The 25,732-nt window shown below is 43.9% G+C and overlaps 1 protein-coding gene across 2 annotated transcripts in view; it reads right to left on the bottom strand.

Moving 5' to 3' along the window:
• The window catches only part of FBXW8 (F-box and WD repeat domain containing 8), a 117,553-nt gene extending 102,945 nt beyond the window's left edge, over positions 1-14,608 (bottom strand). Inside the window, exon 1 of one of the 2 annotated variants that reach the window (XM_081539705.1) lies at positions 14,208-14,608. In XM_081539705.1, coding sequence (XP_081395831.1) covers positions 14,208-14,528 — 321 coding nt within the window. In that variant the 5' untranslated portion in view covers positions 14,529-14,608. The remainder of the gene's footprint in view (positions 1-14,207) is intronic. The other variant, XM_081539706.1, reaches the window with a different exon arrangement.
• Between the last annotated feature and the right edge of the window lie 11,124 nt (positions 14,609-25,732).

Here is a 25,732-nt window from a genome sequence, read left to right as displayed (position 1 = left end):
TTAATCACTGTGCTCTGAGAATTATTATCTAAACTTCAAAATGATGGTCAATCCCAAACAGATCAAGTCCCAGACTCATGTAAACGAACTTCCCTTTTGCTACCACTGGCTAGGAATGGCAGGAAAAAGCACAAAGAAACCAATATATTAAAGAGAGGTGCACATCCCCACATCTTAAGAAATATGTAGACCCACAAGATCAGGAGACCAAATGCTGCAGTTTCCTGCTGCACACTTGGATAAGAAATATGTAGACCCCTCCAAGGTCAGGAGACCAAACGCTGCAGCTTCCTGTTGCACTTGGAATCCTTCTGGTGAGACATTCTCTCACTGGCTCTCATAGTGGAGGCTGTGATGGGTCATTCAGTTTCCCTGTCTGGGTCCACGACACTTATCCCCCCATGGGCCCAGGATGCTGCCTGCCACTGGCTCATAGCTGCATTCCTTCCCAGGCACGCCCTGGGGCAAACAAGCTGCCTCATTCCAGGTCACACTTCCTCTTCAAGGGCAGTGTGCAGCCAATGACCGCTCAATGGCTGAGTAAAAAGGCCTCAATATGGGACCCCTCAGCAAGGCCAACCCAAGAAACCACCTGCATACAAACCTCCATCTCAGAGTCTGTTTCACGGAAAATCCAACCTTTATTCCCAAGCAGCCCTGTGTTCAACACACTCCCAAGGGTTCTTATGCACAACTTCAGTGTCATTAAACTAGGCAGCCTACTTCACTTTCCACTAAGGAGGCAACAGAGAAATGCAAGTTAGAGTGACATTATTACATCAAAACCCAAAAAACTACAGAGGAGCTTCAAGGTTAAGTAAATCACTCATAAACTTCACTTTGTTACTACTAGTAACATAGCACTTGGGAAACACCTTACAAAAGACTGAGAGTTATGAGCATGTTTGATCCTGTGGTTGAAAATGCTATCCTTTTATAGGTACAGCATGACTGGACAAGGAGATAGAGCCACATCCTGGACCAAGGCTGCAGTCCAGTAACCACGTATAAATTAACCACAGCAGCAGGAAGGTCCTAAGCGCTCTCATTTGGTACTTCCCACAGTTCATAAATATAAGTAAAAATGATAATAATAATACTTGCTACTAGTGTGCACAGAAATACCTTGTAACCTAACAGGTGCCATCACAGACTTCTATAGACTATTCTGAAGCACGTGCCGTGGTGCTCAGTCGCGTCAGTCACGTCCGACTCTTTGCAGCTAAACTGCAGCCCGCCAGGCTCCACTATCTATGGAATTTTCCAGGCAAGAATACTGGAGCAGGTTGCCGTTTCCTACTTGACCCAACGATCAAACCTGCATCTCTTGTGTCTCCTGCATTGGTAGGCAGGTTCTTTACCACTAGCGCCATCATACCGCTACCCCAAAAGTTATTGGCCACATTAAACAACTATATCTGTACTAACTTAAATATGGAAATGGACAAGTTGTCATTTCAGAAACTAAGCTATCCTAAGAAGAAAACAGACACTTGAAGGGTTTCCCTGATGGTCCGGTGGTGAAGAATCCTCCTTGCAATGCAGGTGACATGGGTTCAATCCCTGGTCAGGGAAGATTCCACATGCTGTGAAGCAACTAAGCTTGTGCACCACAAGTACTAATCCAGCGCTCTAGAGCCCAAGAGCCACAGCTACTGAACCCACACACTGCAACTACTGAAGCCCGTGCACTCTAGAGCTCATGCTCGGCAACGAGAAGCCTGCACACCGCAATGAAGAGCAGCCCCTGCCTGCTGCAATTAGAGAAAGCCTGCCCAAAGCAACAAAGACCCAGGACAGCCAAAAATAAAATAAATAAACCTAAAAAAAAAAAAAAGACACTTGAAATATTATAGGAAACTTTGTCATACTATAAAAGTGTTAGTATGACTACAAAGTTTAGAGAATAATTTAGGATGGCTAAATCTATGGTACAGAAGACCATTCGGAAGATCAATAAATTTAAAGTATTAATATTAATGTGTACATGCTTGACCATATTTGATTCTTTGCGCCCCCGTGGACTGTAATCCACCAGGCTCCTCCATCCCTGGAATTTTTCAGGCAAGAATACTGGAGTGAGTTGCCACTTCCTCCGCCAGGGGATCTTCCCAACCAGGGATTGAACCCTTACTTACTGTGTCTCTTGCATTGCAGGCAGATTCTTAACCCACTGAGCCATCAGGGAAGCCCCACAAAGTATTAACATTCCTTCAAATTTAAAGAAAAACATCCTTTTGACAGCATACAATTTGGCTTTTTTTTTTAATGTTTCAGATATTGATTCTCTATCCCCTACTGGTGACCCCTGTCCTGTACCAAACATCAGAATCATCTTTGGAGTTGTGTGGGTGCGTGTGTTTTAAACTAAAAGCCCAGGGTCTCACTCAGACCTCCTATCCCAAATTCTCAGGGGTGGGGCTCAGGCATCTATTCCTTAGGAATTCTCATGCAAACCAAACGTTGAGAAACAACCCTAACTTATCGACAGATATAAAAATCAATCCTTTCCCAATCAAGTCAAAAAAAAAAAAAGCCACCACAGAGAGGTTATGTTACTTTGTTAATTCAAAGTCAGTGAATACTCGATTTTCCCAAAGTCTACTGGACTTACTCCAGTAAATGCTAAAAGAAATTGCAAACAGATCCATCCCCAGGGAGGCCGATCTGTGCTCTCATGTACTAATGTAAGACTAATTCTGTAAATGGATTGGTTTTGTGCCTTACTGTTAGAAATTTAATCTGTCTTCTCTTGTTTGGTAGAAGGGATAATTACTAAGCGCCAAATCAGTAAAGAGTAAAGAAACTGACTTAAGGTTTGTTCCCAGCATACATCTCTAGGGCAAACAGAACACGAAAGCTCTCTCTAGATGGTGTCTTAAGAAACTGAGACAAGAACCTCGAGTTTAGACAATAGATATGCAATGTTTCTGCGAAATCTGCCCCTGAAAGGAGACTGTTTTCTACAGGAACTTATCTCAACTGTTCACATACTGCTGAAGAGTACAGCAGCCCCACACAACCTCCGTCAGAAGGAGGGGATGGAAAGTTCCGGTTTCACCTGCATTTTCTTTAAGAAAAATAAAGTTGGTCGATTAGGGGGGAAAAGGTCTGAAATACTGTCGAGATAAACAGGTATTCATTTACGTTCCCAAATGCGTCTCAAAACACGTTATTTATACAAAGGGGGGAAAAAAGTGACAGAAGTCCACCAAAATGTTAACAGCCATAGCCTCTGAGCAATGACTTGACAGGCGTTTTGTTTTCATCTTTCTGAATTTCCTCAATATTTTTTCAATGACTATGCGATGTTTTCACAAAGAAAAGCAACACATTTTTAAAATAAGGTAAAATGTTTTATGTCCAAAACACTATCTGAATTGAGGACCATGCCAAGTGCTGGGGGGAGGGGTGGTACTATGAGCAGGTGTATAAGAAAGGATGTCAACACTCAGAACTCAAATTTTTTAGAGATATATCATTGTCACATAAAATGGGATAAAAACTAGAGTCTATAAAAAGCAACAGAGACAGTCCCCCAAGGTATTCCCAAGTTCATTAGGAAGCCAGTTTATTTAGAACTTAGAAATCATTTCTCTGAAGCAACAATGCTATAAAGGGTGGTTAAACTCCCAAACAGTCCACAAAAAGGCCAGTTTCTCATTTAACACTTAACGTAATCCCTTGCATGTCACTATGAGAAAGAACAAAAGGAATTCAATGAATTTTGGTTGATCACGTACATGGTTGATCTAACTGAACTGTAACACTACGACATCTACCAGGTACACTGCAATGCATACAGCAGATGCACATTAAACATCCATGGTATGTTTTGTTTTTTGTAATGGGCTTGCCAACTTCAAGAGCCACTATCATTCACCACCTACTGGTATGATTCCCCCCCCCAGGCGTTGACAAGGGATGGGCACAAAATGGTTTAGCAACTGGGGTAGTGAGAGCTGGGGCAATCCCAGGAGGCTGGGCAATGGGGGAAGCTAGGAAGGCAGAAGAGGCTGGATCTCTGCTTTCAAAGCCCCCTTTTCATCTACACTGGGATGCAATTTCTCTCTCCAGGAGGAAGAGAAGCCAGGAGGAGAAGAGGGAGCTCCTTGTCAAAAGCTTCAGGTCCCAAAGGAGCCTGTGTGGGTATGGTTGGTTTGTAGAAGTTCCCTGTCAAGGGTCCCAAACTCTCCAACCACATTCATACCATCAAGACTAGCTATATAATTTGTGCAGCCTAGAGGAAAATGGAAGAGTAGGGCCCCTTGTTTAATATTACGAACTTCAAGATGGTAACAAGAGGCCATTAAACTAAGCACCATATGCTGCTGAGCCTGGGGCCCTAGGTGACCACACAGGTCACACGGACCCGTGAGGCCAGCTGGCCCTTGCCAACACAGAACCTTTGCACTTGCCATCCTCTGCCTAGAATGCCCTCCCCTGAATCTCTCCCCACTTCTGTAAGTGTGACCTTCCCAAGAGGGCTTTCTTGGATAGAGCAATCCCCAACATATACACACTCTATCCCTTCTACCTGCTGTATTTTTCTCCAGAGAATCTACTACCTAACCATTATTTATTTGTTCATTGTCCATCTCCCTCTTGCCCAAAATGTGGACTTTATAAGAGCATGGATTTTTCTGTCTTGTTCACTGCTGTGGCCTCAGTGCCAAGAAGAGAGCCTGGTACCAAGAAGCCCCCTCTCTAGCACATGCGTGTGCATGCCTGCTCAGTTGTGTCCAACTCTTTGCAACCCCATCAACTGTAACCTGCCAGGCTCACCAACAAGCTACCTAATGATTTATCTGAGGAGAGGATGAATGGAGCCCAGGCTGCTGTATGCAACAGAACCTTCCAACAAACAGATGCCCTGAGTTACAAACTGTTCTGCTGCACACACAGAGACAGTTTCAAAACATGCCCAAGTAGACACCTGCTCATTCACAACAGGAAAAAATGAATGGCACTGACAGGAGAACATTTTAGTTTGGGTAAGGAAGAAGGCAGAGAACCCTGGGCTGGAGGGATCAGGAGAGAGTAAACAGAGGAACAAGAATCAAGTGAAGCCTTAAAAGGAAAGCAAAGGACAGAAAGGAAGGGAAGTCTCACCAGGCAGGCCAACACATGAGTTCACATTTGACTCAGTTGCCTTCTCATTTTGTATTAGTGTTTCCCTACTTGTTTCTAAGTTTAACAAAAAGAGGAAAGTCATCAAACTGACCTTGCTGACAACACAGATGTAGGCTCTGACAAAATAAGTGACCAAGTGAGCAATAAATAACGGCCAACAGTATTAAAATTTTTTTATCAGGCCTGAAAACCCAAATCTTAACGCTCTGAATGGTCACCAGGGTTCTAACCACCATAGATCCCCCTTATGAGGTTGCTGTTGGAAGCAGCAGTTCAGCCCATTATTTCTACTCCACAAACGCAGGTGGGGCCACTACTACACTCAGTACCATGGGGGGGGGGGGCGGGTACAGGAGGAGGACAACAGACCTGCGCTTCAGGGATTCCAATCCAAGGGGGGGTGGATGCTGAAGCAAGAGGCTTACCAGGAATAACTCTTAGCAAAGAGGAAGTGAGATAGCATAATAAACTCTTCCGCAAAACTGCTGATAATAATAGTGCTAGCTTTAACTTACTGGCTACTTATTGTAAGCCAGGCTTGGTGCTAAGAATGTCCCATGCCTCTATACAAGATGATACTAGCATCGTCCTTTTTTGAGAAGTAAGGTAGGATAAGTGAAACTGCCCAAAGTCAAACAGCTAGGCAGCAGCAGAGACTAAATGTGAACTCGAGTCTGCCTGATTCCAGAGGCTGGACTTGTAACCAGGGCCATCCTGATCCATTAATGTCACCACTTCAGTTTAAAAATAAAGCAAGACTGTAGGCTTCTGAGGTCTGTGACTGTGTCCATTCTGTTTACTGCTGATTCCCCAGCAACTAGCTGATCCATAAATACATGCTGGATGAACAGAAAACACCTACATTCCTGTAAACACTTTGAACACTTACCCCTTAAAGCAGTCATCTGTTGTTTCTGCCCAATATCCATTTCCTCTTTTCTCTTAGGAAATCATCTCACTCTTAGTCAACATGGGTTAGGTGAGGCTGACCCCACTCATCCGCAGGAGAAGACAGTGGATATGAGCCTGGCCAATTTGCACCAGTGACTGGTTCGAGGATGGACCAAAGAGAATTAAAGTTCATGACTCTAGGAGCATAAAACATGCTCTTTTTCACCCTGAGTTGCTTAGCTGCTAGAATAGAAAACTGAACTGGCCGGCAGCCATTTTATCCCAAATTGGGGAGCACCTGTCTATGAATAAAGCCAACAAAAGGAAAACAGGACCAAGAAATGGAGAGATTTCTAACAAGAAAATAAAAAAACGTTGCTAACTATGAGGTAAAGGATGTTAACCAAACTTACTACAATCATTTTGCAATATATAGCTATGTCAAGTCATCATGCTGTACCCCTTAAATTTATAGTGTTTTATGTCAATTATCCAAGTAATCCAAGTCTATGCCCCAACCAGTAATGCTGAAGGAACTGAAGTTGAACAGTTCCATGAAGACCTACAAAACCCTCTAGAACTAACACCCAAAAAAGATGTCCTTTTCATTACAGGGGACTGGAATGCAAAAGTAGGAAGTCAAGAGATACCTGGAGTAACAGGCAAATTTGGTCTTGGAGTACAAAATGAAGCAGGGCAAAGGCTAACAGAGTTCTGCCAAGAGAATGCACTGGTCATAGCAAACATCCTCTTTCAACAACACAAGAGAAGACTACACATGGTCATCACCAGACGGTCGACACCGAAATCAGACTGATTATATTCTTTGCAGCCAAAGATGGAGAAGCTCTGTACAGTCAGCAAAAACAAGACTGGGAGCTGACTGTGGCTCAGATCATGAACTTCTTATTGCCAAATTCAGACTTAAATTGGAAGAAAGTGGAGAAAACCACTAGACCATTCAGGTATGACCTAAATCAAATCCCTTATGACTACACAATGGAAGTGAGAAATAGATTTAAAGGACTAGATCTGATAGACAGAGTGCCTGATGAACTATGGACGGAGGTTCGTGCAGGAGACAGGAATCAAGACCATCGCCAAGAAAAAGAAATGCAAAAAAGCAAAATGGCTGTCTGAGGAGGCCTTACAATAGCTGGGAAAAGACGGGAAGAGAAAAGCAGAGGAGAAAAGGAAAGATATACCCATTTGAATGCAGAGTTCCAAAGAACAGCAAGGAGAGATAAGAAAGCCTTCCTCAGCGATCAGTGCAAAGAACTAGAGGAAAACAATAGAATGGGAAAGACTAGAGATCTCTTCAAGAAAATCAGAGACACCAAGGGAACATTTCATGCAAAGATGGCCTCAATAAAGGACAGAAATGGTATGGACCTAACAGAAGCAGAAGATATTAAGAAGAGGTGGCAAGAATACATAGAAGAACTGTACAAAAAAGATCTTTACGACCCAGATAATCACGATGGTGTTTTCACTCACCTAGAGCCAGACATCCTGGAATGTGAGGTCAACTGGGCCTTAGGAAGCATCACCACAAACAAAGCTAGTGAAGGTGATGGAATTCCAGTTGAGCTATTTCAAATCCTGAAAGATGACGCTGTGAAAGTGCTGTACTCAGTATGCCAGCAAATCTGGAAAACTCAGCAGTGGCCACAAGATGGGAAAAGGTCAGTTTTCGTTTCAATCCCAAAGAAAGGCAATGCCAAACAATGCTCAAACTACTGCACAATTGCACTCATCTCACACGCTAGTAAAGTAATGCTTAAAATTCTCCAAGCCAGGCTTCAACAACACGTGAACTGTGAACTTCCAGATGTTCACGCTGGTTTTAGAAAAGGCAGAGGAACCAGAGATCAAATTGCCAACATCTGTTGGATCACTGAAAAAGCAGGAGAACTCCAGAAAAACATCTATTTCTTCTTTATTGACTATGCCAAAGCCTTTGACTGTGGATCACAATAAACTACGGAAAATTCTTAAAGAGATGGGAATACCAGACCACCTGACCTGCCTCTTGAGAAACCTGTATGCAGGTCAGGAAGCAACAGTTAGAACTGGACATGGAACAACAGACTGGTTCCAAATAGGAAAAGGAGTACGTCAAGGCTGTATATTGTCACCCTGCTTATTTAACTTATATGCAGAGTACATCATGAGAAACGCTGGGCTGGAAGAAGCAAAAGCTGGAATCAAGATTGCCAGAAAAAATATCAGTAACTTCAGATATGCAGATGACACCACCCTTATGGCAGAAAGTGAAGAACTAGAGCCTCTTGCTGCAAGTGAAAGAGAGTGAAAAAGTTGGCTTAAAGCTCAACATTCAGAAAACTAAGATCATGGCATCCAGTCCCATCACTTCATGGCAGATAGATGGGGAAACAGTGGCTGACTTTATTTTTCTGGGCTCCAAAATCACTGCAGATGGTGACTGCAGCAATGAAATTAAAAGACACTTACTCCTTGGAAGCAAAGTTATGACCAACCTAGATAACATATTAAAAAGCAGAGGCATTACTTTGCCAACAAAGGTCCATCTAGTCAAAGCTATGGTTTTTCCAGCAGTCATGTATGAATATAAGAGTTAGACTATAAAGAAAGATGAGTGCCGAAGAATTGATGCTTTTGAACTGTGGTGTTGGAGAAGACTCTTAAGAGCCCCTTGGACTGCAAGGAGACCAAACCAGTCAATCCTAAAGGAAATCAGTCCTGAATATTCACTGGAAGGACTGATACTGAAGCTGAAACTCCAATACTTCTGGCCACCTGATGCAAAGAACTGACTCAGTGGAAAAGACCCTGATGCTGGGAAAGTTTGAAGGCACGAGAAGAGGACGACAGAGAATGAAATGGCTGGATGGCACCACAGACTCGATGGACGTTGAGTTTGAGCAAGCTCCGGGAGTTGGTGATGGACAGGGAAGCCTGGCGTGTTGCAGTCCATGGGGTTGCAAAGTCAGACACGACTGACAGACTGAACTGACTGATGTCAATTATAGCTCAGTAAAACTGGGGTGGGTGAGGATAAAAAGAGAGAGGTGTAAAGATTTCTAGATACATTATAAAAGCACCCAAAACAAGAACCACCACCTGAAATTCTCAATTATGTGAATCAACAGATTCCAGTTTGGTTTTTTAAACCAATTTGAGTTGGGTGATGATTGCTTGCTGCCCAGAGTCCTGATACACCACCTAAAGAGAAATGAGACTGAGCAACTGGATTTCATGACCACTACAGTGAAGAATGCAGCAGCATGCTTGCGATTATACTCATGTAGCTCCACTACCTATGGGAACCCTGAGTTTACTGAAAAGGGGGAAAAAGACAAAAAAAGGCAATGCCTCCAAAATTCTATCCAGGGCCGTATCATTTCTTTCACTAATTCAACCATATACCAAGAAGACAATTTAGTTGTCCCTAACTCACCACCTAAAACAGATGGTCTCTAAGCACTGTTATCAAAAGCTTCATAAGAGAAGGCTCAAGAGCAATCATTTGTAAGTTTTCATTTCAGCTGGGCTTGTCCATCAAAGGTCTGGCCTGTACCTGACTGTGTAACACTACAACACAACCCCATCAAGAGACAATTTCACTCTTGACTGCTAACTTACTAGCTGTTCTTGCTTCAGTGTTGATACTGAAGACTGAAGTGAAAGAGACTGCACCAAAAATACAAGACATGATAGTGTAACAGAGTACCAAAGATGGGGAGAAGAGGGAAGAGGGGATGTTTGGAGGTGGTACTAACTTTTTATTTCCTTTTCAGGTCAAATGGATGAGAACGTCAAGAGTTTATTGGGGGGGGGGGGAGCATACCAAATAGAACTAAATCTCCCTTTTCAGGAGTCACCATAGATCCCAAACTCATGGCCCAAGGCAGATCTAGCCCACAGAGAGGTGTTACGGAGAACTAGAGGAGGGAAGAATTCTTGTGGCAGGTGGTTGTATTAACTAGTCTCGACTTGTACATGATTCTCTGTACTCAAGCATTTGGGTAGCTCCAACTCTGGATGTGGCCATATGAATTGCTCTGATCAATGAGACAATAACAAACACACAGATTTCAAAAGCACTTGTGGGTTAGGACTTGCCCTCCTGCCACTCTCATAACCCTGATAAGGTCTACCCAGGGCTAACCTGCTGGATGATGAGACAACAAACACACACACACACACGCAGCCAGAGCTGCTTCAGTGACAGGAGCTAACCGCAGACAGGCACATGAGCCCATCCATGCCCAGCCCAAACTGCCACCCTGAAAGACACTGAGCTAAATAAATTCTTGTAGTCTTAAGCCAAAATTTGGGGGTGGGGGGATTATAGCAAAAAATCTTTGATAAGAGTTGGACTTCCCTGGTGGTCCAAGTGGTTAAGAATCCACCCCCTACTGCAGGGGACACAGGTTCAGTTGGGAAGACCCCACAGGCTGTGGGGCAACTAAGCCCATGCACCGTAACTACTGAGCCTGCGTGCAGCAACTACTACAGCTTGTGCGCCTAGAGACTGTGCTGCACAATGAGAGGACACCACAGTGAGGCCCACACACCACAATGAAGACTGGCCTCACTCACTGCAATCAGAGGGAGCTCACGAACAGCAGCAAAGACCCAGCACAGTCACAAAATAAATAAATACAATTATTTTAAAAATGAAAAAGAAACTGGTAAGAGTCCACATAAAAACACAAATCACAATCTGGGGAGGAGAAAAAAACCTAAAGACTCTACAACACCAGGACCACATTCTTATATGGCAACAACCAGCTAATCTGGGTCAAGACTCCCACGTTTAGCCCAGCCATAGCATACACTCCCCAATTTGTCACTATCATCTCATCCATATTAGGGTCAAGTTCATTGCCGCATGTCATCTCAGTTGGGTGGGAGTCTATTTATGGCAAAGAAAAAAGTGAAACACCATATTCCACATATTCCAGTTACTATGAAAAGTGAAAAAGTTAGTACAATTACTTTGGAAAACGGTCAATATCTACTAAGGGAGAACGTATGCCTACCCTGTAACCCAGTCATTCTACTCCTAAACAGATACCCAACAAACGTGTTCATATGTTCTGGAAGATGTACAAAATGTTCGTAGCAGCACTTTTCCAGACAGCCCGAAACTGGTGATTAACAAACTAGTTATCAGTAATGCCCATCAAGAGTAGAATTAGTAAGATGTGGCATATTCATAGGGATAAATCTCATACATAATGCTATGCACAAGAACCCAGACACAAAAGTGCATGCTGTATGATCGTACTGATACAATTTAAAAAATCAGATAAAATTTAAGATGTTAGAAGTCAGGTGAGAGGTTACCCTCGGGTGGAATGGCACAAGTAAAGGTCTGAAAAGCTAGTAATGCTGTTCTGTAACCTGGATGCTGTTTACATAGCTATACACACTCTCGGAAACACATTAATATGTACATTTATGGTTTGTACAATTCAATAGAGGTTTCTTTAAAAAAAAAATGGGGAAACAAGACCAAGAGGAGGGCTGTGCATCAAGAAAAATGGTTAAGTATTTTTCTTTAGCGATATCATGAGGACAATTTCTATACCCTTATGATGTTTACCATTTAACATGACAAAAAGAACCGTAGTCGTTATGAAACAAATTATTACAAAAGTATGGCTGGAATCTGTGCTCAACATAAACACCTGATGAACTAGGAAAAAAGGATCAAATGAGTAACAGCCTACTTCACTCATCTGCATTCCTGCCTGCCCTCTGTGGGCTCTGGGACTTACAACCTCTGAAATACAAATCCAGATCTTTTTTGTAAAAGCTGCCATCGTTTTCTGACTGAAGATACTGGGTGGGTCCCTTAAGTCAATTACTTTCCTAAACCTCATTTGCCAAATGGGTCTAATGCTAGCCACTGGAAAGGGTCACTGGGAGAACTGGAAATCACGTTTCTAAACTAACAATACCAAGGAGACAACAAGTAAGCACACAATGATTTGATTAGTTTATTTTTTATTTACAGCCATGTTACTGATGATTGCTAAGTACAGAGAACAAAAGAAAACCACTAGCGATGCTCCGAAGGTTGGAGGCTGCTGATGGTAGTGTAGAGCCTAGTAGAACCCAATGTGCTGATTCCCAAGGGAGCAGAGGGATCAGGGGCATAGCCTCCATGGCTGGCTTTCACTTAACTACAGATGAGACTGCGATTCTAAAGTCCCCTGGATCCTCCAGAAGGCAGGCTGCTTCCATTTTTAGGATACTTAAGTAAGGGATCCTCTGTTTTTGGAATGGATGCCTGTGCCTCAAGAGTGTTAGGCCTGGAGAGCCTCGAGTGAGCATCAGGACCCCAAACCAAGATGCGGTACAGCTGAGAACAATGTCTCAAACTCACCTGATCATTCCAATCACCAGGTTTCTGGGCCCCTCCTCTGGAAACTGACACAACAAGTCAAGCTTAAGGAACTCCCAGCCAGTGAAATTTAAAGTCCAACAGATCTGGACCCAAATTCAATCCAAAGAATTTGTCAGATGGGTAATCCTGAGCAAGTTACAGAAAACCTGCATTTCTTCAGAGACCAACAATACCTGCCTCCCAGGATTGTTGTGACTCCTAAAAACAATGCCATATTCAGTGGGGAGGATTACTGGTCCTAATAACCCCCATTCCTATTTCTCTTCACCCCCCCCATGCACTGGTCTTGCCTTTGCCTACATATCTGTGAGAATAACTTCTGTGTAGATCCGGCCTGGCCTGGGCAACTTATCAGGTGATAAGCCACCTGCTGCTGCTAAGTCGCTTCAGTCGTGTTCGACTCTGTGCGACCCCATAGACGGCAGCTCACCAGGCTCTGCCATCCCTGGGATTCTCCAGGCAAGAATACTGGAGTGGGTTGCCATTTCCTTCTCCAGTGCATGAAAGGGAAAAGTGAAAGTGAAGTCGCTCAGTCGTCCGACTCTTAGCGACCCCATGGACTGTAGCCTACCAGGCTCCTCCATCCATGGGATTTTCCAGGCAAGAGTACTGGAGCGGGGTGCCACTGCCTTCTCCGGATAAGCCACCTAGCAAGGCATTAAAATTTAAAAAATTTTTACATCTGTCAGACTTCAGTGGTCAAATACTTCCTACAGAAGCAGGTATGATGCCAGTATGAATTTTCACACATATAAGAATTGACACATTAAATGAGAATATTTAACAAACACATACACCAAAAAAAAAAGTCACCTCCAACTTTAGAGATAGGCAGAGCACAGAACCAGAAACTTTGTGAAAACTTACAGCTACTAATGTTATTTGAATATAACTATGTATTATGTTGAATAATCCATTCCTTCTAGAAACAGCTTGGCAATTACAGCATTACTTCCAACTGGGAAGCCACAGATACTGCCTTTGAGCCCAATTTAAATCAAGCCATTGAACCTGCTGCCTTACCCCAACTGCTAACCATGACTGTGTTTCTGGTGATCTTGATTGTGCCAATCTCCTAAAAAGGATTAAAAAAAAAAAAAAAAAGTCTCCGACTTTCTCCAGATTCTGGAAGATACTCATGTCCCACAAAATGGTCACTATCAGTAGCATGAAAGTTCTTATCAAAATATTCTTTTTTTGTGTTTTAATTGAAGTAACACATGCACAGTCAGAAAAAAATCTGAATTGTCCAAACACTATATAGAGAAAAGTTAAAATTCCTTCCTATCCGCATGGTGGGTTTGCCTCCCCCAAGCTTAGGAGCCCTTCCAGACCAGGATTTCCTCGATCTGGTACTTACATTTTGGACCAGGTAATTTTTTGTGGGTGCTGTCCTGTGCGTTGTAGAATGTTCATCAGCACCGCTGGCCTCTACCCACGAGATACTTGCAGCTATCAGCCACCCTACACTGCCCCGCCCCAGTTGTGGCATCCAAAAATGTCTCCAGACACTACCAAAACGGGGGACAAAATCGCCCCCCGTTCGGAACCACACCTTCCAGAGATACTCAGTGCGTCCACAAACATAGGGTTGTGTTGTTGTTTAGTCGCTAAGTCGTGTCCTACTCTTGGCGACCCCGTGGACTGTAGCCCGCCAGGCTCACCTCATTTTCCCACCCACTCCCCCACCGGTGCCACATAGTCACTTTCCAACTCATTAGGCGGTCTGCATCGGGGCGGGGGCCAGCCCGTGCCTCGGCGGGAGGCGCCAGCCACTCACCAGGTCCCGGATGAGCTGGTCCACCAGCTGCTCTCCGCCCCCGGCAGCGTCGCGGGCCGGAGGGGAGCGGGAACGGCTCGCCGCCTCCTGCCTCTCCGCCCGGGTCGTCCGCGCCGCCGGGGGCCGCCCCGCGCCCTCCAGAAGACCCTGGGCCAGCGCCAGGTACCCCGAGGCCTGCTGCTCGCCGCGCCCGGACACCACCTCGGGCCGCCGCGGCCGCCGCTCGGCAGCCTCGGGCCGCCGCCGCTTCCTCAGCGCCTGGGCCTGAGCCAGCTCCTCCTGCCAGCGCCGGCGGAACTCGTCCAGACTGTGGCCGTCCATCGCCGCCGCTCCCCACGCCGCCTCGGCCCGCCGGGTGCCACGGGACGGTCCCTCCGCGGGAAATGTCCGCCGCCGCCGGAAACCGCCGCCTCCGCGGCGCTCCGGTTCCGGGTGGGCGGCCCCGCCCCCGGAACTCCCCCTCGGGCTGTGCAGGGCTGGTGAGGCTTGCGGCGGAGCTCAGGGTCGGGGTCTGTGCCCTGCCCCCGCCCCCAGCTTCTCAGCTTCCCCGCTTGTGGCTTTTGCCAAGTGCACACTTGAGGCAAGCCGTTTGTTTTTGGGTTTTTTTTTTCAAACATGCATTGAGCAACTATTGTATGTCAGGCGCTGAGAATTCAACATTTAAATCTGCAGCAACAAAAATAATTCCTTCCCTCTTGGGGTTTGGATTTAAGTAAGGGGATGGGGGGAGGAAGAGACGTTCGACGAATAAATATGAACGTCTGATCCGTGGGAGGTGTTATGAAGAAGCTACAGCAAGGTAATAAAATAAGGCGAAGGACGAGGATGGGAGGATTACCTTTAGAAGGATGGTCCCGAGAATGGACCGTCTGACATGTCATGTGAACTAAAAGCTAGATGAGAAGAGAAACCAACTATGGGATGATCAGATCTCAGGAGAGATCTTTCCAGAAGGAACTACAAGTGAGAGGGCTGTGAGACTGGAAAGAAAAAAGACATACAATCTTATACCAAATTCGAATGGCTTTGTATCAGTTATTACTACAGGGAACTTTTCTCCCCACCTGGACCTGATTAACTCCTCCACAACTTTTCATGTCTCAGCTCATCTCCCAAACCCTGCCCACACAAATCAGGTCTCCCTGTTATTCATTCTTATAGCATCCCATACTTATAGCACAGAACACAATTTGTAATCTTTTATTTGTGTAATGGCTTACTAACATTTCCCTTCCCTACTGGACTGTCAATTCTTAGCTTGGAGGTCAGTGATAAGTAGGAGCTCAATAAATATTTACTTAGTAACAATCCTTAAAGTAAGAACTAATGTCTCCACTGTATTGACAAACAGCCACAAATCACACAGCTGGTAATTTGCAGACCCAGGATTTTAATCCTCTTTCTTACTCCATGTGCTTAGTCGCTCAGTCATGTCCTACTCTTTGCGACCCCATGGACTGTAGCCCGCCAGGCTCCTCTGTCCATGGAATCCTCCAGGCAAGAATACTGGAGTGGGTTGCCATGCCTTCCTCCAGGGCATCTTCCCAACCCAGGGATTGAACCCAGGTCTCCCGCATTGCGGGCAGATTCTTTATCGTCTGAGCCACCAAAGAAGACCAAGAATACTGAAGTAGGTAACCTGTCCCTTCTCCAGGGGAACTTCGCAACCTAGGGATTGAACCGGGGTCTCTGGCATTGCAGGCGGATTCTTTACCAGCTGAGCTACCAGGGAAGCCCTCTTACTCCATACCTGACGTGCTAACTGGCAAAATGATAGAGTCCACACATTTGAAACAGCTAGGAACCATTTGACTGCATCTCTGGTTACCATGGGGTCGCAAAGAGTCGGACACGACTGAGCGACTTCACTTTCTTCACTTTCACTAGTTACCATGCCTGTGTGTATGTATGTTTTCAAATTCAGTGATATCACCAGCACAGTTATTGACAGCCTGGGTGCCAGAGTTAGATCTAGATGGGAATTCCAGCACCTTCATTTACTCACACCCTCTTTCTTCCAGCAATTCCCCTTCTAGGAATTTATCCAAGAGAAGAAAATTGAGTGAGGAGTCCAAAGAATGCCTTTAAGAATGTTCTCTGAAGCACTGTTTATAGTACTGAAAATCAGAAGCAATCTAAGTATTTGAGTAAAGGGCATTGGTTAACTAAGTTATATCTAATCAGAACGTAGGAAAGATCCTAACTGGATTGTCAGCTTCATGAGAGCAGAGACCTGATCTATTTGTTCATCGCTATGTCCTCAGTGCTCAGTACAGTCTCTGGCACATAGTATTACACATGACAAGTGAGTAAATGAAAAACTGTGCAGCTATTAAATTACATTGGAGAAGAAAACCATATGAAAATATTCAACATAGAGCAAGTCAGGATACATAGCCATATGTATGGCAAAATCTCTTCATGTGTATGCATTACAAAAAATACACACCCAAATCTTACCAAAAGAGATCTCTAGAGAGAACAGAATTATGGGTGATTTATCGTCTTTATCTGTATTTTCTAATCTTCTACAATAAATGTTGTCCTAGCCTGAGTTCTCCCAGAAAGCTGAGCTTGAGACCCCAGGCTTTCAGGCAGCTGGTTATTTGTAGGAGTGATTCTAGAGAATAAGCATGGGGGACCAAGAAGCAGGGAAGGAGGGACAGCTAATCCAAAGAGCATTCTTCGTTTGGTCCTGCTGTGGACCACTCAGTCTCACTGGGACCTTCTAAGGAGCCTCAAAGATTGTTCTCCCAGGAAATAAGAACTGGAAGGGAATATTTCTCCATTGACTCATCCTCCATTAGAGAAAGGTTAAACCACGGTTTTTTCATAATCGGTCACTTCCAGGGTGAATATAAGTAAACAGATTCCCATGGATGTCCCACACCAGGGCAGTAAAGATATGCTGGGGCAGAAAGCAAGAGATACTCTGTGCAGTTAACCTGACTGTCAGGTTACGCATGCATGAAGTCAGCCACAACTAAAGGAAACCACAAATCAAGAGGGTATGGTGTAGGGCATTAGAAGCACTCAATAAAGTATTTTTTGTAATAAAGATAAAATGAGCTATTTCCCCCCAAACATTTAGCTAACATCTCCCTTCATTCTAAATGTTTTCCATATGAATTCCAAAGATCAAACTTGTTTTTATTTATCTGCCTGTAGGTCAAAAGCCAAATAAGGCTCTTCTGATCTCTCTAGGATACCTGGAGCACCTAATACTTGAAAAGCAGACTGGAAACATTTTTAAATACCTAATTTTGATGGTCAAAAAAAATCAGTTTCTTTTTGGCCCTTTAAAAGAATTTTAAAGGGCAGTGGGGACAGGCTAATGGGGCCATTAGTCACCCAGGAAGAATGAAAAAAGGGGGAGAAATATGCTAAGAGGAAGGAAACTACTGTCCTTTTCTCAGTATTACCTACCATTCACTAATATTATGTTGATTTTATATATTCCCAATAAAATAGCAAATTCCTGGGCCTCTGTATCATCAAATGAAAAATAAATGGAAAGATATCTTCCCTTTATAATGACTGTAAGGCTGGTAGGATGCCATAAAATTCCTAGTATCCATAAGGCACATAGCAGGCATTCTATGAATTGAATGATCATTAAGATCCACATTGATATGGTCTTGGCAGTTAGAGATTATGTCTAACTTATCCTCTGTACCTCTGGTGCTCCATGAGCCCCACCTTTTCCCCTATCAAGAGTGTTCCTTGCAAGTTCAATCCATTAGAGATCTTTGGTTGCAAGCAACAGATACCAGAAATTGATACCTTAAGCATAAAGTAGTTGAACTTGGAGAGATAAAAGAGGAATAACTAGACCCTGGGAATGCCCAGAACCAGATTAGATTCAGAGTTGTCATTTAGGAAGTCATGAACCATCTGTTTTGGTTGCACTCACTGCCACTCTTCTACCTTCTAGCATTCAAAACCCCAAAGCAGGAGTTCTCAGAGTGTGGCCCCTGGACCAGCATCACCTGGGAACTCGTCAGAAATGGAAGCGCTCAGGCCAGACTACTGAATCAAACTCTGGGGGTGCAACTCCAGCAATCTGTGTTTTAACAACCCTTCCAAGTGACTCTGAGAACCCCTACCCCAGAGGATCATCTGAATGGCCTGGCTTGAGTCACATCCCAGACCTTGACTGGGGAGCAGGGACTATAGTGGGCTGAATTTCCAGGACCAGATCAAGTGGGGAAGCAGAGTTCTCCAAAACAGAAGAAGGAGGAAGGTATACTGCTCCAGACTAAAACATCTATATGGCTATCTATCATAGGAGGGAGACTCTGGGAAGTCAGTCTTAGTGCTCCCCATGCCTGCACATCCCCTCAGCCCGCTGTTGAGGTGCTATGCGCTTGCCACTGAACCCCAACTCTGCTGGAGCCCCAGAAAGACAGCTGAAAATGGCCAACACCCTTCCCCAAGTACTTACTGCCTCACTCCCCCTCCTCAGTCACACACTGGCCTACTGGGGTTCAAGAACTTCACTGCAGAATTATGTAGGTCTCAAAACAGTAGTTAAAGTGGGGGACAGAAACAGAGATCATTAATGTGCTCTCACGTACAATGTAAGAGGGTGTATCAGTTTCCCACGGCTGCAGTAACAAATTAATAACACATGAAAAAACCAAGTGATTTAAAAACAACACACTATTGTTTTCTTACCGTTCTAGAACCCAGAAGTCCAAAATCCATTGCACTGGGCTGAAATCAAGGTGCTGACAAGGCCCTGATTCCTCCAAGGCTTGAGAGGAGACTGTTTTCTTGCCTTTTCCAGCTTCTAGAATATGCAGTCCTTGCATTCTTTGCCTTGTAGCTTTTTCCTCCATCTTCAAAGCCAGCAGCAGAGTCTTCCTTCTGTCATCACACTGCCTTCCATCTGTGTTCAAGTCTCCCTCTCCCTCCCTCTTGCTCTGAGGGTACCTGTGATTACATAAGGCCCACCTGGGTAACCCAGGCTCTTCTCTCCATCTCAAGATTCTCAGTTTACTCTTTTATTTTGGCCATGCTGCACAGCATGTAGGATCTTAGTTCCCCAACCAAGGGTCAAACCCATCCTCCTTATAGTGGAAGCACAGTCTCAGTCACTCTTCTGCCAGGGAAGACCCTCAAGGTCCTTAATTCCATCACATCAGCAAAAACCTTTTTGCCATCTAAGGTAACATTCACAGATGCCAGGGACTCGGACTTGGATATTTTGGGAGGTCATGGTTCAGCCTGCCAAAGAAGGCCTTCAGTGACCACAGACTCAAATGCCTTCAGGTGACTCCACAAAATGAAAATGAGGCAAGCAGACCAGGTGTGACCTGTGGCAAATGAAGCATAGATGCCCATCTAGAGAGAAAAACCAAAACTCTGCTCCACTCTGCTTCTCAAAACCAGTATCTTGATTTTTAATTACTGGCAACAATTTCTAACTTTTAAAAAATAAAGTTTTTATTAGAACTGAAAGTTGCATTCAGTAGCCCCAAAACCTAACAGTAGTTCATTCCTGAGCAATCCATGAATTAGGACAAAACTCCCTCCCACTTAGTCAGAAACGACTGAGCTACTGAGCATGCACGCCCTTCCACTTAACACTGAGATACCACCTTAGCTCTTGTGAGCAAGATTGAGGAATCACACCTCATTTGGAACCACTAATGAGTGAAAAACACCAGGAGACTAACCTGAAGCTAATAGAAGGAAATGATGTGATTTCACATGTTTAGAAACATTAGCATAAACTTTGGAATTTTACAAGCAGCTATTTCAAATATCAACATGACTCTGATATATTTATCACCATATGGATTATTGCCCTTTGTTGCTGTTTTATGCCTTCAAGATTAAAAAAATATTAATTTCTTAGCATACTAAATTGTTTCAGTCATGTCCGACTCTTTGCAACCCTATGGAACGTAGCCCGCCAGGCACCTCTGTCCATGCAGATTCTTCAGGCAAGAATACTGAAGTGGGTTGCCATGTCCTCCTCCAGGGGATCTTCCTGACCCAGGGATCAAACTCATGTCTCCTGTGTCTCCTGCGTTGGCAGGTGGGTACTTTACCACTTGTGCCACCTGGGAAGCCCATTAATTCCTTGGATGTAGGAACAACTTTGGTCTTAAAGTAAAACTACGTAACAAGAAAAGATTTGCTTGTACTTGAGAATTCTCCCATCAATAGTTTCATCTTTTTTTAAAGGCTGCACAGACAGGATTTAGTGTCAGCTGCTATTTACAAACTTAATCATTCAAAAGGAGGTTGTCCCATGAGGACACCACTCCCCATATCTTCCTCTCTCCTCAGTCTCCTCTTGCTTTTTTTTTCTGCTGTCCCAGGTCTTAGTTGCAGAATGTGGGATTCAGTTCACAGACCAGGGATGGAACTGCATTGGGAGCACAGAGTTCTATGGAGGTGCTTTGCACATACTTCTGTTGTCCTAAAATACTCTTTCCATATCACATCTCTGTGCAGCTAAAACCCTATCCACTCTTTGCTGTGTGTGCTTAGTGGCTCAGTCATATCTGACTCTTTGTGACCTCATGGACTGTAGTCCACCAGGCTCCTCTGTCCATGGGGATTCTCCAGGCAAGAATACTGGAGTGAGTTGCCTTGCCCTCCTCCAGGGGATCCTCCCAATCCAGAAATTGAACTCAGGTCTCCCACATTGCAGGCAGATTCTTCACCATCTGAGCCACCAGGGAAGCCCAAGAATACTGGAGTGGGTAGCCTACCCTTCTCCAGAGGGTCTTCCTGACCCAGGAATCAAACCAGAGTCTCCTGCATTGCAGGCGGATTCTTTACCAGCTGAGCTACCAGGGAAGCCCCATCCACCCTTAAGCTAAGCTTATGTGTGACCTCCTCAGAAAAGCCATCCCTACATGCCTCATCTGAGGCATCCATACACAACTGTTTGTCACTGAAATCCATTCTTACTGTAATAAGTTGTTTTCTTTATTACTTACTTGTTTGTCATCTCCTCCATTAGAATGTAGGCTCCCTAGGAACCATCTATATCTTGTTCATCCTTGTGTTCTCATCTCAGTTTTGTTCCTAGGATTTGTTGGAAAATTGTTGGTTGGTTGGTTGGTTGGATGGATGACTGAATGAATCCATGGCTGATGAAGCTAAGAGAAAGCAGAAGGTATTTCTGAGGGTTGTGACCACACATAGTAGATGCTCAATAAATGTTTGTGTTACTGAGGAGGCTACAATCAAGATATGCACAACTACACACAGACTCACACAAAGTGTAAGAGAAAGATGAATTCACCCCTTTAAGAAAGAAGTGAGGCACCTCACTATAAGTGTCATAAATTTCAACACAAGTGCTCATATAGGAGATGGAAACAGTTTCTTGGTCTATTCCATTTTACAGACTGCTGAAAACATGTGTCTCTGTTTTATAGAAAAATCACCCTGAGCACTTTGGTGTACAGAGCACTTTGGAACTCTAATTACAGGTGACACACAAATGGAAAGAAAAATAGGAAATCAAACAATTGAGCCACTAAGCTGCAATTTATATGGGCACTTAATAGCGCAAAGTGCCCTAAGCCACTCAGAATTTCGTCAAAACACTTTGCAGATGGAACTGTCGTGAGGATAAAGTCAAGAATGTCTATAATATGGCTGAGTTCCTCGGTGACATCTCAGTGCTGTGAATCTTAATGTCCATTTTCACAGCATTTCTGCAAGGTCAGTGCCATGTAAGACCTTCTGAAATCTGACTCTAGCTCACCTCTGTAGTCTGATTTCTCAACACTTTTCTCAGTCACTAAGCTCTACTCATCTCAGTCTCACCTAGCTTCCTACCCCATGCTCCCATCCCCTCTCACCTGCATCTGCCTAACTCCTTGTTGCTGTTGTTGTTTAGTCCCTAAGTCCTGTCCAACTGTTTGTGACCCCATGGACTGCAGCACACCAGGCTCCTCTGTCCTTCACTGTCTCCTGGAGTTTGCTCAAATTCATTGAGTAGGTAAATGAAGTGTTAGTCGCTCAGTCGTGCCCGACTCTTTTCGACCCCATGGACTACAGCCCACCAGGCTCCTCTGTCCATGAGATTTTCCAGGCAAGGATACTGGAGTGGGCTGCCATTTCCTTCTCCAGGGGATCTTCCCAACCCAGGGACTGAACCCACGTCTACCTGCACTGCAGGGAGAGTTTTTACCGACTGAGCTACAAGGGAAGCCCCATTCATTGAGTCGGTGATGCTATCTAACCATCTCATCCTCTGCCGCCCTCTTCTTTTGTCTTCAGTCTTTCCCAGCATCAGGGTTTTTTTTGAATGAGTCTGCTCTTTACAACAGGTGGCCCAAGTATTGGTGCTTCAGCTTCAGCACCAGTCCTTCCAGTGAATATTCAGGGTTGATTTTCTTTAGAATTGACTGGTTTGATCTCCTTGCAGTCCAAGGGACTCTCAAGAGTCTTCTCCAATACCATGGTTCAAAAGCATCAATTCTTTGGCCCTCAGCCTTCTTTATGGTCCAACTCTTACATGATTACCAGAAAAATAATAGCCTTGACTATATAGACCTTTATCTGCAAAGTAATGTCTCTGCTTTTTAATATGCTATCTAAGTTTGTCATAGCTTTCCTTCCAAGGAACAAGTGTCTTCTAATTTCATGACAGCAGTCACTGTCTGCAGTGATTTTGGAGCTCAAGAAAATAAAATCCGTCACTGCTTCCGCTTTTTTCCCTTCTGTTTGCCGTGAAGTGATGGGACCGGATGACGTTATCTTAGTTTTCTGAATGTTGAGTTTTGCCAGCTTTTTCGCTCTCCTCTTTCACCCTCATCAAGAGGCTCTTCAGTTCCTCCTAACTCCTACCAGATTTCATTTTAGAGGTCACCTCCTCCAAGAAGCCTTCTTTCCTTCTTCCTTCTCCAGACTGACTTAGATTCTGTTTTACTTAAGATTCTTGGGTTGACTTTTGATTCTGCATTTAAGGAGCTTGGAAGCCTCCACTCTGTCATAACAACAAGTAAAATGCTGAACAGACTGAAAAATCTTCCACTCTTCTTGTATCCATAAGAGAGGTGATGACAGAGGAAACCATTGTCCCCTGGACTGGTGAAACATGGACTTCCCTGGTGGTCCAGTGGTTTAAAATTGGCCTGCCAAGGCAGGGGACACAGATTTGATCCCTGGTCTGGGAAGATCCCACATGCTGTGGAGCAGCTAAGCCCATGGGCCACAACTACTGAGGCTGTGGCCATGTGGGCCACGACTGGCAACTACGGAAGCCTGAGAGCCTAGAGCCTGTGCTCTGGAACAAGAGACGCCCACTGCAACTAGAGAAAACCCACGTGCAACAACAGACGCAGTGCAGCCAAAAATAATAAGTAAATGAATAATTCTTTTAAAAGATCGATGAAACTGGTGAACACAGGGAGTCTAGCTTACTGAAGCAGAGGCTCACAAGCAGAACAGTGCCGGGATAGGAAAACCTGAGCTGTAATGGATGACTTGCCTGAGGTTCAGTGTGGACAAGCCTGAGAGGTAAAAGCTCCAGGGGGACTCAGGGACAGGAGCCCCACTCTCTTGTGAGTTTTTCCTCCAGAAGTTTGACCAAGTTCTTACCACAAATATCAGAGAAAAGTCCTCTCACAGTTCTAGCGGGAAGAGGGTAAGTGAACCATTTTGAAATACACCAGAGTATTCTATTCTCCTTAACCAAGCTTGCCCTCAGGAGAAACTATTAATAGTTAACCAGAGCACAACTTGCTGGGATATCATCAGAGCCTAAGTGACCTAGGGGTAAGGGAAATGTCCAAATTCAATCAGCTCCAGCCTCCACATGGGAGGAGGGGAAGAAAGAGAAAGGAGGTAAATTACTAATATCAGAAACGAAAGAGGAGATATCACTACAGACTCTATGGACAGTAAAAGGACAATAAAAAGAGTATTACGAATAACTTGATGCCTACCAATTTGATAACCTGGATGAGAACCCAGACAAGAAGAAATAGATGATCTGATTAAGCTTATATTAAAGAAATTGAATCAATAGTAAATAATCTTCTAAAATAGCACCATGCCCAGATGTGTTCACTAGTGACTTCTATCAAGCATTTAAAAAATAACTTATGTAAATTACCCACAATCTATTTCAGAGGATAGAAGCAGAGGGAATGCTTCTCAATTCATTCAATGAGGCCAGAATTCCCCTAATACTCTTATTATCAGAAAAGAAAACAACAGACTAATATCTCTCATGAACACACATGCAAATAGTATCAATAATATATTAACAAGTCAAATCCACCAATGAATAAAAAGAATTACAGGGACTTCCCTGGTGGTCCAGTGGTTAAGACTCTTTTCAGGGGACTAAGATCTCGCACACTGTGAAACATGGCCAAAAACAAAACAAGAAAAGGATTATACACCATGACGGTGATATTGTGATTTTTAAGAAAAAGATAGGGATTGATGGGAATGCAAACCAGTTCAGCCACTATGGAGAACAGTATGGCGATTCCTTAAAAAATTGGGAATAGAACTGCCATGCAACCCAGCAATCCCACTGCTGGGCATACATATCGAGGAAACCAGAATTGAAAGAGACATGTGTACCCCAGTGTTCACTGAAGCACTATTTACAATAGCTAGGACATGGAAGCAACTGAGATGTCCATCGGCTGATGAATGGTTAAAGAAGTTGTAGTACATATACACAATGGAATATTACCCAGCTATAAAAAAAGAACGCATTTGAGTCAGTTCTAATGAGGTAGATGAAACTGGAGCCTACTCTACAGAGTGAAATAAGTCAGAAAGAGAAACACAAATGCTGTATATTAACGCATATATATGGAATTCAGAAAGACGGTAACAATGATCCTATATGCAGGGCAGCAAAAGAGACACAGATGTAAAGAACAGACTTTTGGACTCTGCGGAAGGTGAGGGTGGGATGATTTGAGAGAATAGCGTTGAAATGCGTATATTACCATATGTGAAACAGATGACCAGTGCAAGTTTGATGCGTGAAGCAGGGCACCCAAAGCCAGTGCTCTTGGACAACCCAGAGGGATGGGGGGCAGGGGCGTTCAGGATGGGGGGACACATGTGCACCTGTGGCTGATTCATTTGATGTATGGCAAAAAAAAATAAAAAATTGTAAAGTAATCATCCTATAACTAAAATAATAATTTGAAAAATATGGGACCTTCCCTGGAAGTCTAGTGATAAAGACTCCATGCTTCCACTTCAGGGGGTGGGGGTTTGATCCCAGATCTGGGAACTAGATCTCACAAACCACAGCTAAGAGTATGCATCCTGCATGCTGCAAAAAAGTCCTCAGCACAGCCAATAAATAAATATATATATATATATATTTTTTAAAAACTGTGGGGATAAGGAAAGGAAAAGTTTAAGAACGATAGATAAAAGGTTTTTAGACTTGGAATCATGATTGTATGAGGGTTTTTGTTGCTGTTGATTTTTTTTTAACTGTGCTAATATATATATATATATATATATAACATAAAACTTAACATCTTAACCACTTTTTTTTTTTTAAGAGA

This window comes from Giraffa tippelskirchi, chromosome 11, assembly GCF_054371585.1.
Source record: "Giraffa tippelskirchi isolate mGirTip1 chromosome 11, T2T-mGirTip1v1.2.pri, whole genome shotgun sequence".
NCBI classification, from domain to species: Eukaryota; Metazoa; Chordata; class Mammalia; order Artiodactyla; family Giraffidae; genus Giraffa; species Giraffa tippelskirchi.
The sequence above is the reverse complement of the archived record's forward strand: the minus strand, read 5'-3'. Positions and strand labels throughout refer to the sequence as shown.